Genomic DNA, 15,830 nt, shown 5'->3' on the forward strand with positions numbered 1-15,830 from the left:
TGTTGGTATGGCCTGGCAGCTACTGTTTTTTTCTTCCTCCCTAAGTCAGGTTATATACTAAACACCTTCATCGTATTAATACTAATAATAACCCCATGTGATAATATTATTATCTCTTGTTGCTCAAAAATAACCCATTCCCAAAACTTAAAAAATGCTTTTAAAATGAATACTAGCCATCATTATTCATTACACTATCTTAAAAGACTTTTAGTTTTTTTTAAAAAAAGCTTTGAGGGTTTTGTTTTTGTTTGTTCATTTGTTTGTTTTGACAAGGCCTCATCACAGCCCAGGCTGGCCTCAAACTTGTTACGTAGCCAAGGCTGGCCTTGAACTCCTGATCCTTCACCTCCTAAGAGCTGGGATTGCAGATGTGCAGCACCAGCTCTCAGCTCTTAATCCTGCAGACAAGGAGACTTAAAGGAAAGACATGGAGACTCAGTTATCGTGTCAAGAACATACTTTCTGCCAGCTGCTGGAGGGTGATGTCTGATCGCAAGTCCAGCCTAGCCTCAAGTGAAGATTAGCTCTCATTTGGAATAAATACTGCATCATTTTCTCACATTCTCTCCCAGAGAACTCAACCGAGCAGAATTAGCAGAAACTACTGAACCCGTGTGGACCGAAGGGGCTCCATAGGCGAGTCAAATAATTACAGAAATGCGTGTTTCACCTTGAGCTGTTCCTTGAAGGCGAAGTACTTTCCAGAGCAGTTAAGCTCATAGTTGAGCTGGCACTTGTGCTCCTCCAAGGTCTCGCTGTCCATGTCACTCCCCATTTTGACCACTTGCTTCCCAAACATTCGGTGGTATTCATCCAGAATGGCTTTGGAAATGCTCTTGATCTGGGCATGGTAGTCACTGACCGCCTGGGAAAACAGCGAATGGGCGTAAACAGACCTCAAAGATACCCCGACCACGTGAGCTATAAAAACCGTCCTTTTCCACTGAGCCAGATTACCCACTGTATGTGACTCACTGGTCACAGTGGAACTGAACGAAAGCCTGGGAAGCGCCAAAGAGCTTCTTCCCCCTCCTCTGAAGCCACACTATGAGCTCATGCTGCCTTCAAATGCCCACAGCTTCGCCCTGGCATGGACACCTGCCTTCTGAGCTCCTCCTGTCCGGCGGGTGAGAGGTGGCCTGGGAGGTATCATTTCCTTGACCCTGTATCAGGAAAAGGCAACAGAAACAAGAAGACCTTTGTTATCTGAGGCCTGTGCTCTTTCCTGTTTCCCCAGAGTCCGTGTGGAGGAGCTCCGAGATCTGTCTCCCTCCTGCACTTGAGCGTGGCTGTGCTCTCTCATACAAAACCCTACATCTGGCCTGGTGGTGGTGGCACATGCCACTCAGGAGGCAGAGCCAGGCGGATCTCTGTGAGTTCAAGGCCAGCCTGGTCTACAGAGCGAGATCCAGGACAGGCACCAAAGCTACACAGAGAAAACTTGTCTCAAAAAACAAAACAAGCAATAAATAAATAAATAAATAAATAAATAAATAAATAAATAAATAAATAAATAAATAAATAAATAAACCCCAAGATCTGAACCCTAGAACAGGATAGAAGAAAGTGCTCATTTCAGCCCTGACCTTATCCACATACTTTTTTTTTTTAAGTATTACTAAATGGCCTCTGCACTAAGGGTTGGAAAATAATGGGTATTATATCTGTCTGTGTTTCTAAAAGGACACAGATTTGGAAAATTAAAAGTTTCTTTCCACCTAGAATAAAAATCATGTCTTTATGGTTTTTTTTTTAAGATTTACTTATTTATTTTATGTATATGAGTGTTCTATCTGCATGTATGCCTTTATGCCAGAAGAGGGCACCAGATGTCATTACAGATGGTTGTGAGCCACCATGTAGTTGCTGGGAATTGAACTCAGGACCTCTGGAAGAGCAACCAGTACTCTTAACCACTGAGCCATCTCTCCAGCCCCAAAAAATACATTAAATTACAATAATGCTATCAGGCTCTAAGAGAACATATATATATTCATATATATATGATTTACTTACATACATATAAACATATATATGATTTTTAAATATATATATGATTTACTTGTTTGAGCCAGGCTGTGGTAGTGCATGCTTTTAATCTCAGTACTTGGGATGCAGAGGCAGGGGCATCTCCGTAAGTTCGAGGCCAGGATAGTCTACAGAGTGAGTTCCAGGGCAGCCAGTGCTACACAAAGAAACCCTGCCTCAAAAAAACCAAAATAAATAAATAAATAAATAAATATTTACTTGTTTTTCTTCTATATGTATGAGTGCTTTGCCTGCGATTATAAATGTGCACTGTGTGCTTGCCTAGTATCTAAAGAGGACAGAAGAGGGCACCTGGATCCCCTAGAACTCGAGTTGAGAGCAGTCGTGAGCCACCATGCAGGAACCAAACTCAAGTCCTCTGGAAGAGCAGCCAGTGCTCTGAGTCACTGAGGCGAGTCCAGCCCCATTTCTCTATAGCTCTTCTCTGTGACACAAGTGCCAAGATGCCGACCTTCCCTTTACAGGAGACCTTATTCACTCTACCAGGACCGGCTTGGGGATGCACACCTGCGACCCTAGCACTTGGCAGATGGAAGCAGGAGGACTGGAGTTCAAGGTTAGCTGCAGTTACATAGCAAGTTCAAGGCCAGTCTGGGCTTCTTGGGCCCCTGTTTCCAAAACAAAGAAACAACAAAAAGAAAATACAGTAAAGCAGAGGAAAGAAGCTGCGGAGGACAAATCAGAATCTGCCTTAGCTCTGGCCCCTTTCAGTCTCAGATTCCTGTCAAAACAGAGTGTACTGCCTTGAGCTCGACACTTGTGGAACTTTTCTTTAATAGGATCTAAATCATTGTATAGGACTGTTAATGATCACTAATTTTAAATCTTAATGGGCAATATAGCTACATAATTGAAAACTTGAAGACATGGACTACTGTGTAGCAAAGGAGCTCCTTTTAACTTTGCTGTCAGCCTTCTAGTTCCCGTTGCAGACATGATACATCAATTCATTCAGAATATATGATGAGCTCCTTCTGTCCATCAGGGCCTTTCCTGGGCTGGGGGTGGAGCTGAACTATGCAAAGAGCCTTGCCTCCGTGGGGCTTACTTTCTGGTAGGGAAAGAAAACCACTAAGATAGACACAGGAGAAGCAGGTGCCGTGGGGATAATGCAAGGAGGCAGAGCTGTGGCAGGGCCCAGGCTGGTGGAGCAGGGGAGCACACTTCGCCAGGAAAGGCCTCATTGAGATGATGCTCTCTGGGCAAAGACCCAGAGAAGGGAAAGGCAAAGTCATGGGATATTCAGGATAGGGGTGGTTCAGGTAAAGAAGCAGCCAGTGTAGCAAATGAGCTACAAGCTTAGTTTGTGGCTTTAATCCCAGGCCTCAGGAAGCACATGGCAGGTGGATCTCACATAGCGAGTTCAGGACAGCCAGGGCTACATAATGAGACCCTGCCTCAAAAACAAAACAAACAATGACAAAAAAGAAATGAGCCTCACATGTGAGGAACAGAAAAGATATTAGTTTGGTTGAACCGAAGAAGCAAGGGCAAAGCACAGGCAGAATAATTAGGCCGTAATGTTTAAAAAATAAGGTAAAAGTGATTGAGGAGGACAGCTGATACTGCCCTCTGGTCTACACACACACACAGGGGCGAGTGCACATGTACACACGTGTGCACACAGAAGTATACAGCACACACACACACACACACACTGCACATACATGCATACAGACAAAATATTCATACATATGAAATAATAAAAGGCTGAAAAGAGAAAAACTAACAAACCTTTTGCAAGATTTACTAAGAAAAAAGATAAATATAGAGATAAAATGCGGACGAAATCCTAACATATTAAAGGTGGTGGCCCACACCGTTCACTCCAGCACTCAGGATGCAGAGGCAGTCAGATCTCTGTGAGTTCAAGACCAGCCTGGCCTACAGATCGAGTTCCAGGGCAGCCAGGGCTATACAGAGAAACCCTGTCTCAAAAATAAATAAACAAACAAACAAACAAGAAATAGTAACGTATTTCATATATAATATGTATAATATAGTAACACACAAACAAGCCCAATGATAGAGTATAAAAATAGTTTTTGAGAATTAACATATATGCATAGTTGGTACATGAGCCTGATTTGTAGTATGCGGCTTTATAGTGACTCCCAGACAGATACCAAAGTATGAAAACACTGTCACAAAACAGTAGGAATCTAAGTGTTTTATACTTTCTTGCTCATGTCAACTAAAAAAAAATTTAATGATACCTTTTAACAAGGAAACAATAATAGAATGAACCCTATCTGTTAAAAAAACAAAAACAAACAAACCACAAAAACACTGTTGCTTAGGACAAGGGAAATACATTTGTTGGGACGAACTGAGTGACTTCTTCATTCCTAAACTGTGCCAAATGGAGTAAGTGTCCCACACCTTCTAGCCAGCTCCTCTGGCATCCGCTTCGGAACCAAGGCTTTTTCCAGCTGGATCTCCAAGACAATGTATGTCCCCGCTTCTAAATATTGCTGCAAAGACATTTTTTGTTATTTGTTAATCTCATAAAGACAGTAATGAATCATTTTTAGTAACATAAACGGCATAGGAAGTGTGATCTCTATGGGTCAAATACTTTACATGGCATAATAGTTTGAAAGGAATATAGCAATACGGGTTAGCTCATGGAAGAAAGTGTTTTCTTGCCTGTTCTTGGGAATTTCCACTCCAGTGGATGCTGTTGAACTTACTTTTTAAAATTTTACTTAATAAAATTTACTTATTTTCTTTTGAGACAAGGTTTCACCGTGTTCAGCACTGGTTGGCCTGGCACTCTCTGTGTGGGCCAGGGCCTAGAACTCAAAGAAATCCTCCTGCATCTCTAGTGTTACATGCACCACCACGCCTGGCGAACTCAGTCACACTTGTCTTGGAACTATTCTAAAGTACGTCACTCTTTCCTCCAGCAGCCCTCTAATGTACAAGTTTCGTCTTCAAATCCTTCTATCTTCACACACAGACTTCTTATCATCCACCAGCTTTGACTGCTGAACATGTCTACTCAGACTTTTTTGTACCAGCATCCTAAATACAGCTCTCTGCTGTATCGATGTTTCTTTTTGAGATTTCTCTTAACATGTCAACCTTCCACAAAGCAACACCTCAAACCTGAATTGTCTCTGACTTTTCTTCATCCATCTCCCTGTCTCCACAAACTCTCCAAACCCAACACCTCTGCAGGCCGCTGACTTCCTTCCTTCAATCCCTTCCTGAAATCAAACTGTCATCAAGTACACTGTCAGAAAGACCTGAGGTCCCTCCCCACCTTCTGAATGAAAGCTGGACAAGAAGTCTGCTTATGCCTTTAATCCGCAGCACTCAGGAGGCAGAGGCAGGTAAATCTCTGTGAATTCAAGGCCAGCCTGGTCTACAGAGCGAGTTCCAGGACAGCCAGGGCTACACAGAGAAACCCTGTCTAGAAAAAACAGAAAAAAGGAGGAAGAAGAAGTAGCAGTAGTAGTCGTAGTCTGGCTTGCAACACAATTTTTAATTCAACATGATCGTAATTCTATGAGTCAAAAGCTTTGGCACAGAGAATGTAGAGGGCTTCCTGAGCACTCAATAGGTCCCATATCCAATGTTCAGCTCAGAAAGGGGAAGACGGAGCTCAAGAGTCTCTAGCAGAATGAAGCTTAAGCACCACAGCAAGCCTTTCAGGTTCCCCAGACTCTCTTTCCCTCCCTTCTCTCTACAGTGGTTCTCAACTGAGAACTGAGAATAACACTGAGACCCTTGAATACAGTTCTTCACGTCGTGCTGACCCCCAACCATAGTTATTTTTGTTGCTACTTCATAACTGTAATTTGTTACTGTTATGAATCGTAATGTAAATATCTGTGCTTTCTGATGGCCTTTGGGGGTCGAGAACCACAGGTTGAGAACTACTGCTCTAGAACCTCTCTTTCCATCCCCCTATATCATCATACCCTGAATTGGTTGATAGAATTTCTCTCTGTGTCTTGACTCAAGCTGTCCTCCGACTGTGGAATGCGTCTCTCTCTATCTTCACTGGGCAAAGGGTCGCCTTCCCACTGTATTTGGGTTCACCTTTTCTGTGACGATTCCCCGGGACCATTCCATCCTAACCGTCGTCTCCTCAGCCTAGCAAGAACTTCCACTAGTGTTTCTACTACAGCAGCCACCAAAGTTCTGGGTTACGCTTAGAAAGGCGGCAGAAGCCTGGACAGAGAGCAGGGTGTCTTGAGGGCAGATGGACAAAGGTTGCATCCCTCCTGGTGCTTAGTGTAGACTTAATGAGAGATAAGAGTTTACTTTGGAAAGGACCTTACACACAATCTGGTACCAGCTCACTTCAAGGTCTCAGTGAACAAACTTGCCCAAGGTCATAGACTAGTCACTCGAGGTGACTCATGTCCCACCTCCAGCATTTCCCACTAAAGCTGTCTTGCTCAGTGAAGGTCTGGTGAAGTTGCTATTTCATTTTTAAAATGTTGAGTATAGTTACCTGTCCTTCTAGGTTGTGGCTCAGAGGGGCTTCGCCATCCAAAGGAGTGTCTGAGCTCTGGGATTTTATGCTAGGTGCTTGCTGAAACAAAAAGAAACACCAAAGCTTGGAATCTTTCATGGCCTCATAGTAGTAGGGACATTAAAATGCAAAATCCATCAATACAAGTCACCAAATGAAAAATGAATCCAAGCGTCTACACAAGGTCTCGAGAACCTACCAAATCCCCGGGCCGAGTCCGTCCATCTAGTTCCTTGTCTTTCACTGGTTTCTCTTCTTTCAGATTCTTGGAAACAGGTTTGGACAGTGGGGAGTTAAGACCCCCTGCTTTATTATTGTGAGCCAGTTGGTGCCCAGTGTCCCTGAATATGCTGAACAAACATTTGGTCTGAAAAGAAAGAAATGAACAAAAACAAGTCATAGGTAAATGGGGCCACCCGAGGGGGTCATTTCAGCATCCAGAGTAGAGACCTGAAGAACCTCATTACACTCCTCACTTGTAGAACACATAAAATCATCACAGGAAATCCCTGTCTGCCTGTTATTTAAAGTACTAGGAGGAGCTGTACTTGGTTTTGATGTCATAATTCTTGTCATCAGAAAGATTTTCATCTTTGACACATAATTCTGAATTACTTCAAGTAAAATAATTCATTTATGTACAAGAGATTGTATTTGTCTAATTACTATTCACTTATCAATTATAATTGGAAGAATAAGGCAAGTTTAAAATTCACAATAAAACCTTGTTATGGTTCAAACCACAGTTGATATTGTCATGTTTTCTAGGGGAAAGTAACCCCTAAAAATTTAACAATGAAAATGTATTATGCAATCACTGTAAAAACAGGTGTTTTTTATTGAAAATAGATTCTTCTCTCATACAATACATCCCTACCACAGTTTCCCCTCCCTCCACTCCTCCCACCCATGTCTTTCCCCCACCTCCTCTCTCCCCCAGATCCACTCCCTCTCCATTTCCTCTTCAGAAAAGAGCAGCCTCCAAGAGAGGACAGCCAAACAGGACAAAACAAGATACAACAAGACAAGGCAAAAGCCCTCATGTCAAGGCTGGACAAGGCAACCCAATAGGAGGAAAAGAGTCCCAAGAGCAGGCAAAAGAGTCAGAGACATACCCGCTCCCACAAAAACACCAAGCCAATATCCATAAGACATATGCAGAGGACCTGGGGCAGATCCATGCAGGCTCAGTGGTTACTTCATCTCTGTGAGCCCTGCTTAATTGATTTGGTGGGCCATGTTCTTCTGGTGTCCTCCATCCCTTCTGACTCCTACAGTCTTTCCTCCCCCTCTTCTGTAGGGTTCCCAGATCTCTGAGGAGAGGAACCCAATGGAGACTTCAATTTATACTCTCTCTCTAAAAGACAGTTCTTTTTCAATAATAAAGTTATGAAAGACCCATCATCCATTTGCACACCAAGTGAGCAGTAGACTTTTCCTTTAAAACAGAAATCAAACTTATAGAGATCAATCACTAAAAATAATTTAAATTTTCCAGGGCTACACTAGGAAACTCTGTCTCAAAAAAAAAAAAAATTTCATTGCCATCCACAAACCCATTGATCTACAATGGTGTAATGCCTCCAAGATGTACTAGGGCAATGGTGGCCCAGAGCTTATGCGAGTGACCAACCAATACTGACTGGACTTAATGCCCACTCCCTGAGAGGAAACCCATACCTGACATTGCTTGGGTGACCAAGAATCAGAGACTAGACAGCCCAGGACTTAGGATAAGAACAAACAATACTAGTCTAAAAACAGAAAAACCAACCCCCCAAAAAACATAGTGATAAAATGACTCCCAATGATATTCTGCTATACTCGTACATCATCAGTGCCTTGCTCAGCCATCATCAGAGATGCTTCCATCTGCAGCAGACGGGAAAAAATACAGAGATGACCCACAACCAGACCTTATACACAGAGAATGAGAGACCTTGAAATCTCTCCCCTCAGAGCTCAGGGAACCCAGAGGAAGAGGAGGCAGAAAGAGTGTAAGAGCCAGAAATAAGGAGGACACCAAGGAAACAAGGCCTCTAAATCAACTGAGCGAAGCTCATTTGAACCACAGAGACTGAAGCAGCATGCACAGGGCCTGCACCGGTCTGCACCAGGTCCCCTGCGTATATATCATGGCTTCTAGTTTAGTGTGTATATGGGAGTCCTGAATGTGTGAACTAGTGGGTCTTTGACTCTTGTGTCTGCTCTTGGGCTCTTTTCCTTCTATTGGTTTGTCCTGTCCAACTTTGATGGGATGGTTTTTGTTTTATCTTATTATATTTTATAAGATGAGTGAATGAAAACCTAGCCACAAGGGTAAATAAAGGTTAACAACTGAACTGTCATTTATACCTGCTGGGAGAGGAAAAATCAGTTTTCTCCAATGGAGTGACACTGGGTATATCAACCACTCCAGAGCAGGCCTCATGGTCAGGATTGTTGGATAGTTGACCAACACATAATGGATGCCACAGTTTTTTTGTATGCTTTTGTTTTGCTTTCCAGTTTGGGTGTGGTTTTATTGGTTTGGGGGATTTTTGTTGTTGTATTTGAGTTTTTGCTTTTTTGTTTTTTTCAGAAAAAAACTTAAAGTTGGGTGGGTAGGGACAGGGAGAAGAGCTGGAAGGACTTGGGGGAGGGGAAGACTATGACCAAATATATTTAAATTTAAAGATTGTTTTAACTAATAAAAATATAATATAATTAAAAGACAAGTAAATAAATAATTTAAATTTTATTAATCTTATTTGTGTGTATGCATATGCGTGTGTGTGTGTGTGTGTGTGTGTGTGTGTGTGTGTGTGTGTGTGTATTATGGAGCTAAGCAGACAACTCTTAGGAGAATGTGACTCCCTGCCATCTTCTGGGATCTGGGGATCAAGCTCAGGCTGTCAGGCCTGCCTGCAAGTGCCTCTACCCTCTAAGCCATTTTGCCAACCCAAGTAAAAACAGTAAGATAAAAAAGTCCATGTTCAGGCCTGCAGTGGTGACACACGTCTTTAATCCCAGCACTCTGGAGGCAGAGGCAGACAAATCTCTGTGAGTTTGAGGTCAGCCTGGTCTACACAGCAATATCCAGGACAGCCAGGGCTACACAGTGAGAGTCTATCTCAAAAGACACTGTCCATACTCATGAAAATTTGGGGGCGGGGGAGGGACAGGAATCTAAAACTGGAAAATTTTTAAAAATAAGATTAAATGTCTAGTTGGGCATGGTGGTGTATCCTAGAAGGCAGAGGCAGAAATGTGGCTGCATTCCTGCTGAGCTACTCTTGGCCTGGCTCCAGAGAATAGCACCTAGCCCTAATCCATCCTTTGTTTAACCAATGCCTTTTGTTTCTCTTATCACCCTATGTGAATCTTGTCTGAGAGTCTCCCAAGGATCAAAGGCCTATACAAAACTTGGTTCAGGAAACCTGGAAAAACCCGTGGTATCTGAGAAATCAAGGAATTTGCACTTGGCACTTTATCTCTGGGTTGCTTTGAAGGAACAGAAATCAACTGGCTAAACTGTAAATAGAGAGAAAATAAAAATGCCCTAGGCGAAGGGAAAGTGCTTCAGTCCTTCAAGGTTGGACCCCCCTGCAGCCATGAAAGGCTGGATTCATTCCTAAGATGCCTCTGAGTCTTCTTTCCATGGCTTCGACTGAACCCACACACCTGTGCAGCGACAAACCGAGACAAGGAAGGTTGCAAGTTCAAGAACAGCCTGAGCTACATACAAGAAACTGTCTATTATTACAAATGCAGTTAATAAGCAGTGCCTGGGGAGGTTGTAGACCCAACTAGAGTAACTGAATTGACACAGCACCAAAATGATGTATCAACATGGCTGTTTATACCCAAAGACAAAGGCTTCTCTCAGCAGAGGAGACTCTCTTTACAGTACACAGTGGTACAGAACCCTATACTGGTTCTAGATGTTGACTGAAAAGACGTAACCGAACACACATGTGAAGAAAGCATTAAGACCATTCCCTTCGGGAAATGTCTTCTCACCTTTTCAAAGACTGTACTGTCCAGGTAGGGGTGAACATGAAAAGCCCCCCTTATCCTCTTCACCCCTGGGTACAAGAGTGGGACCATGTTGACATACGCCACACCATGAAACGAAAGCTGATTTTCATCTTCAGTCTAAGGGAATAAGGAGCAGAGTGGTTAGAGCCACAGAGCAGCGGGGCAGACAGCGTGGGGCTCCGACTCGGAAGTTCAAAGGCTGCTCTAGTGACAAGCTCTGTCGGGTGACCAGCTGTGCATCTTGGCTCAGTCCCATAGACACTTTGGGTCCTGGCTTCATTTCCAAAATGGGTTTCACAACCACTGAGATAATGCATATTAGCAGTGTTGACGACATAAAGGCAGTCTCGGAATCAACATACATTCAACTGGATTGATATTACAAATTCCAACCAAAAAGTCAATTTCAGTAGGTTGTTTCTTAGGAGAAAAGTCAAATTTTGTTTAAAAAAAAAAAAAAAAAAGGATAGTAACAGAACTTAAGGGAAATCAGATGATCTGGGTCAAACTGTATTTCACAGACTCCTGTGAGGTGAGCAGGACCCTCCAGAGCATTAGTACCACTTCTCACTAGCATGCTTTAGCTTATCGCCTCAGCTGAGGGGACATGCTTTGCTGAGAAAGAGTCTCTGTATGCATCCAGGTTCTGAAGACTGCTTTAAAAAAATCAGCAGCAGCGGCGGCGACAGATTAAAGACGACATACTGTGTATCTACAATACCTGATTCCATCCAAACTCTCACTCCAAAGATAAAGAGCCTGCTAACAAGTAAAAAATTCTAATATCATGTTTAATATAAACTTTATAGCTTGCCATAAAATATGCTAAGGGAAAAAGTAAAATTTTAGAAAAAAAACATTTAATTCTAAGCTTAAAGGTAATCTCTTTAATTTTGCTTGCTATAATAATAGTTAGATGCTAGATTAAAAAGTCCTTTATTTCCATCATAACATTTTGTGGCTTTGAAATCTAAGGGATGCTAACCAATATATGTTAAAATAGAAGAGGAAATGGTTACATGGTGATGTAACTGTTTTGTAGATACAGTAGGGTTTCCTTATATAAAAACTTCTCAGGAGATGGCTCCGGGGGTACACTGCTTGTCCCACAGGACCCATCAACGCTGATCATAGGGAGCAAACACCAGAATCCAGTACTGGGTAGGTGGGGACAGGAGACCCCGAGCTGGCCAGCTGGATAGACTGGCCCAAGTGGGGAGCTCTGGGTTCAAGGTGAGAGTTGTGACTGCAGCATATAAAGTGAGATTCGATCAAGGAAAACCTCCAGTGTCAACCTCTGGCCTTCACACACCAGTGTGCACATGTGTAACATGTGTACCCACACACAGACAGACACTCACATATGCATGCATATCACACATAAGCAGTATTTTAAATGATTCTCAGAGTTAGGCATGGTGACACATGCCTTTAATCCAAGCACCCAGGAGGCCGAGGAATCTGAACTCTGTTAGTTCGAGGCCAGCCTGGTCTGCAGAGTGAGTTCCAGGACAGCCAGGGCTACACAGAGAAACCCTGTCTCAAAACAAAATGGAACAATTTTCATTGTACACATTTATTGTCCATGGCACTGTGTTACATAAGGACATGTTTAGTCAGACATGACTGTGCACTCTACACACTCCCCTGCACATACACCCCCACACTCCCCCCCTGCACACTCCTCTCCTTCCCCTTCTTCCCCTCAGTTCCTCTTGTTCCCCTAAACGTTGGGCGATGCTTCTACTTTATGTCATATGTACAGATGTAACTGTATGCAGTAACTATATGTGTCTGTATTAAATTCAAGAACTCTAAATGGCAGAAAACATGTATTTGTCTTTTGAGACTGACTTAATCGGTATAATATGATGGCATCTATTTTCCTGCAAATAATATTACTGTATTCTTTGTTTGTTTTTTGAGACACGGTCTCTCTGTGTAGCCTTGGCTGTCCTGGAACTCACTCTGTAGACCAGGCTGGCCTCAAACTCACAGAGATCCACCTGCTTCCGCCTCCTGAGTGCTGAGATTAAAGGTGTGTGCCACCACCGCCTGGCTGATGTTACTTTATTCTTTATGGCTGAAAAAGTTCCATTATGTATTTAAACCACATTTTTAAAGCCATTCCTCGGGGCTGAGTGCCTGGGTTGGTTCCCTAACTGCTGTTGTGAACAGTGGGACATAAACACTGCTGTGGCAGTATCTCTGTGATGTGTTAACTTGAAGTCATTTGGGCAAATACTCAGAAGTGGTACAGCCGTGACAGATGTCAGATCTATTTTTGTTTTTGAGGAACCTCCATACTGATTTCTACTGTAGATGAGCGAATTTCCACCCCCACCAGAAGTACACAAGGCTCCTTTTGTTCACTGTGGCGGGAACATTTTTGTTATACAAAGGAGCCTTTTCAAAACCAAATCAAATCGCTTAGGTGTTTGTAGACGCCTGCTGTGAGCTGTGTGCCATGCTAGGTTCAGTGCAGGCTATGATGCAGTATGACCCCACCCTCACGGAATTTGTACATAAGGAGTAAAGATGAAACTATACAGAAAACACGCTAGAGAACATACTCACAAAATTATGTTTTCCCAGAATCCTATCATATGAACAAGTCCAAAACATTTTGTAGGTAAGTCTAAATTTACTAGATTGAATCATATTACTCACTCTGACATAGATAAAAGTGACTATTTCTTATGGTACCTATGGTAAGAATATAACAAAGGGTCAGGGGAAAATAAGTATCTGGAAATAAGGCTTGCACAAGTGCTTGTGAGCAACAGGGAACTTCAGTGGCCAATCATCACCCAGGGTTTCCTGGGACATGAGGCTTTCAGTGCCCACACCAAGAAAGTCCAAGGCAAAGAACCACACACCGGCTGCATAAAGTCAGATTAGACAAAGAATTACAGGTTTAATTTGATGGGACACTCCTAACTTTGAAAACTTGAGATGAAGTCTCTCTGCTGCCTAGGCTGCTCCCCACCTCTGGAGCGCAAATGACCATTGTCTCAGTTCCCCAGTTGCTGGGAGCCATGGGCAGAAGCCTCCTCACCGGTTTTATTTTGGGGATACACTTGTTTACCTTCTCAAGTTTTCCTGGTTTCCCTTTTGGCACGGTGATCAAAGGCACCCTCGTGATCTCCACAGGCCAGAGGCGGCAATCGGCAATTCGCTTCTGGAAACTGTAAATTGAAAACCAGCCCATCAGCCCCACATTGCAAACATGTATCACTACAGTTTAACGGGAAATAGTCTTCTTTTTTAGAAAATAATGAGCAAAATGAGCTGGGGATATGGCTCAATGGTAGAGCGAACCCTTGCCTAGTTCTGGGTTCAGTTCAAAGCCCTAAAAATAAAATCTATCGTCTAGAAAGTAATGAAATAAGTGTGTGTGTGTGTGTGTGTGTGTGTGTGTGAGAGAGAGAGAGAGAGAGACAGAGACAGAGACAGAGACAGAGAGAGACAGAGAGAGACAGAGAGAGAGACAGAGAGACAGGACAGAGAGGACAGAGACAGAGACTGAGAGACAGACGACAGAGAGAGTGTGTGTGTGTCTGTTTCATTGGGCAGGCGATTTTCTGTTTGTTTTTGAGACAGTCTCACTGCTGCTATAAGTCTGGTCAAACTCAGAACCCTTCTGTTTCAGCTCCTGAGCACTAGGATTACAGATGTGCACCACCATGATGGGCTAGTTTGCGGATTTAAAACAAATAAAGATTTATTTGTATTATTAGTAATTATGTATATGTGTGTCTCTGTGGGTTATATGCTCTTCTGGAGCTGGAGTTCCTAGCAGTTGTAAGCTGCCTGATGAGGATGCTGGGAACCGAACCAACAACCCCTGGAAGTGCAGCCAGTGCTCAAAATAGCTGAGTAATCTCTTCAGCCCGGGAGTGGGGGGTGGGGTTGATATTTTAAAATCTTCCTAGGTTTATAGATTTATAAAAATAATCTTACTTAAGTACTAACAATGTCAAATCACACATCTTTTAGTGTCACATGGCAATATAAGCTTGATAGTAGGGCTAAGACAGGAGGATCACAAATTTGAGGGCTGCATAGTGAGTTCCAGGTCAGTCTGGGATACATAGCAAGACCCTGTCTCAACAAGAAACCAACCCCTGAGGAGGTTTAATCTTAGCACTGGGAGGCAGATGGGAGGCAAAGCTGGAGGACAGTGAATTTCAGGCCAGCCTGGCCTAGTCTCCATAGGGAGACCCTGTGTAAACAAAGAAACACAACCGAAAACATTGAAAATTGGAATGGTTGATGTTGTAAAGTTTGCAGGACTTAGATTTACCACAGAGAAACACATGCCCAGGTATATTTTTGAGGATGTTTCTAGACCGGCTTAACTGCACAGGGGAGACCCCCATACACACTGAACGTGGGTGGCAGCATCCCATGAGCTGGAGTCTTTAACTGAAGAGAGGAAAAGGTGAGCAGCAGCATTCACTGTCTCCGCTCCCTGACTGCAGACACGTGACCAGCCGTCTCAGTTCCTGCCACCAGGTTCCCCGCCAGGCTCTGACGGACTGGACCTTCACAGCATGAGACAAAACAGCCCTTTTCCCTCAACACGCTTTTGTCAGGGATTTGTTGCAGCAGTAAGTGACATGAAAATGTTTGCATTCTTTGAACCACAAATCCCCTGTCCAGTGGATTTCCTTAAAGAATTAACCAAAGCGTGCAAACGCACGTTTGTGTACTGTGTGGGTGAGTGGATGCCATCGGATCTGACGCAGCTTTCAAGGAGTCTCTGCTGTACTTACAGCAAGAAAACTGGGAGTTTTTTTTTTTTTTTTTCTTAGCTCCATCAGAGAGCTGAGGTGAAGGGAAAACTGTGAGCTGAAATTTGCAAAGAAAGGAAAACACAGAGGATCAAAGCTGGGACCCACTCAACAGATAACCAAGGCCAGAACAGCAACCAGAAAAAAAAAATCTTAATAGTAACTCTGACAAATTATTGGAGACTAAGAGTTAAAAAATACAGGGAACCCAGATGTAAGGGTTGTTTCTTCTCACGGGTGTTAAATGCAGGAGTCCTGCAGGGCCCCGAAGGGGAGAGAAAACTAATGCTTCAAGGGCAGGGTGGCTTTGAAATATTCCTGAGTGTTCTTTATTATTTTTATTTATTTTGTGGGAGAGGTTGTTTTATTTTTGAGAAAGGTCTCACTATGTAGCCCTTGATGGCCTGGAACTTGCTACATAGACCAGGCTGGTCTCGAACTCAGAGTGAGTTCTACATTTGCCTCCCCAGTGC

The 15,830-nt window shown here is 43.2% G+C and overlaps 1 protein-coding gene across 6 annotated transcripts in view; it reads right to left on the bottom strand.

Moving 5' to 3' along the window:
* Cfap70 (cilia and flagella associated protein 70) overlaps window positions 1–15,830 on the bottom strand; it is a 73,466-nt gene that overhangs the window by 35,893 nt on the left and 21,743 nt on the right. For all 6 annotated transcript variants that reach the window (XM_059273796.1, XM_059273793.1, XM_059273795.1 and 3 more), the window contains exons 9-15: window positions 13,650–13,749; window positions 10,544–10,678; window positions 6,741–6,908; window positions 6,521–6,601; window positions 4,435–4,526; window positions 1,106–1,166; window positions 674–868 (exon numbers count right to left, since the gene is read on the bottom strand). In XM_059273796.1, coding sequence (XP_059129779.1) covers window positions 674–868; window positions 1,106–1,166; window positions 4,435–4,526; window positions 6,521–6,601; window positions 6,741–6,908; window positions 10,544–10,678; window positions 13,650–13,749 — 832 coding nt within the window. The remainder of the gene's footprint in view (window positions 1–673; window positions 869–1,105; window positions 1,167–4,434; window positions 4,527–6,520; window positions 6,602–6,740; window positions 6,909–10,543; window positions 10,679–13,649; window positions 13,750–15,830) is intronic.

This window comes from Peromyscus eremicus, chromosome 9, assembly GCF_949786415.1.
Source record: "Peromyscus eremicus chromosome 9, PerEre_H2_v1, whole genome shotgun sequence".
Classification (NCBI taxonomy): Eukaryota; Metazoa; Chordata; class Mammalia; order Rodentia; family Cricetidae; genus Peromyscus; species Peromyscus eremicus.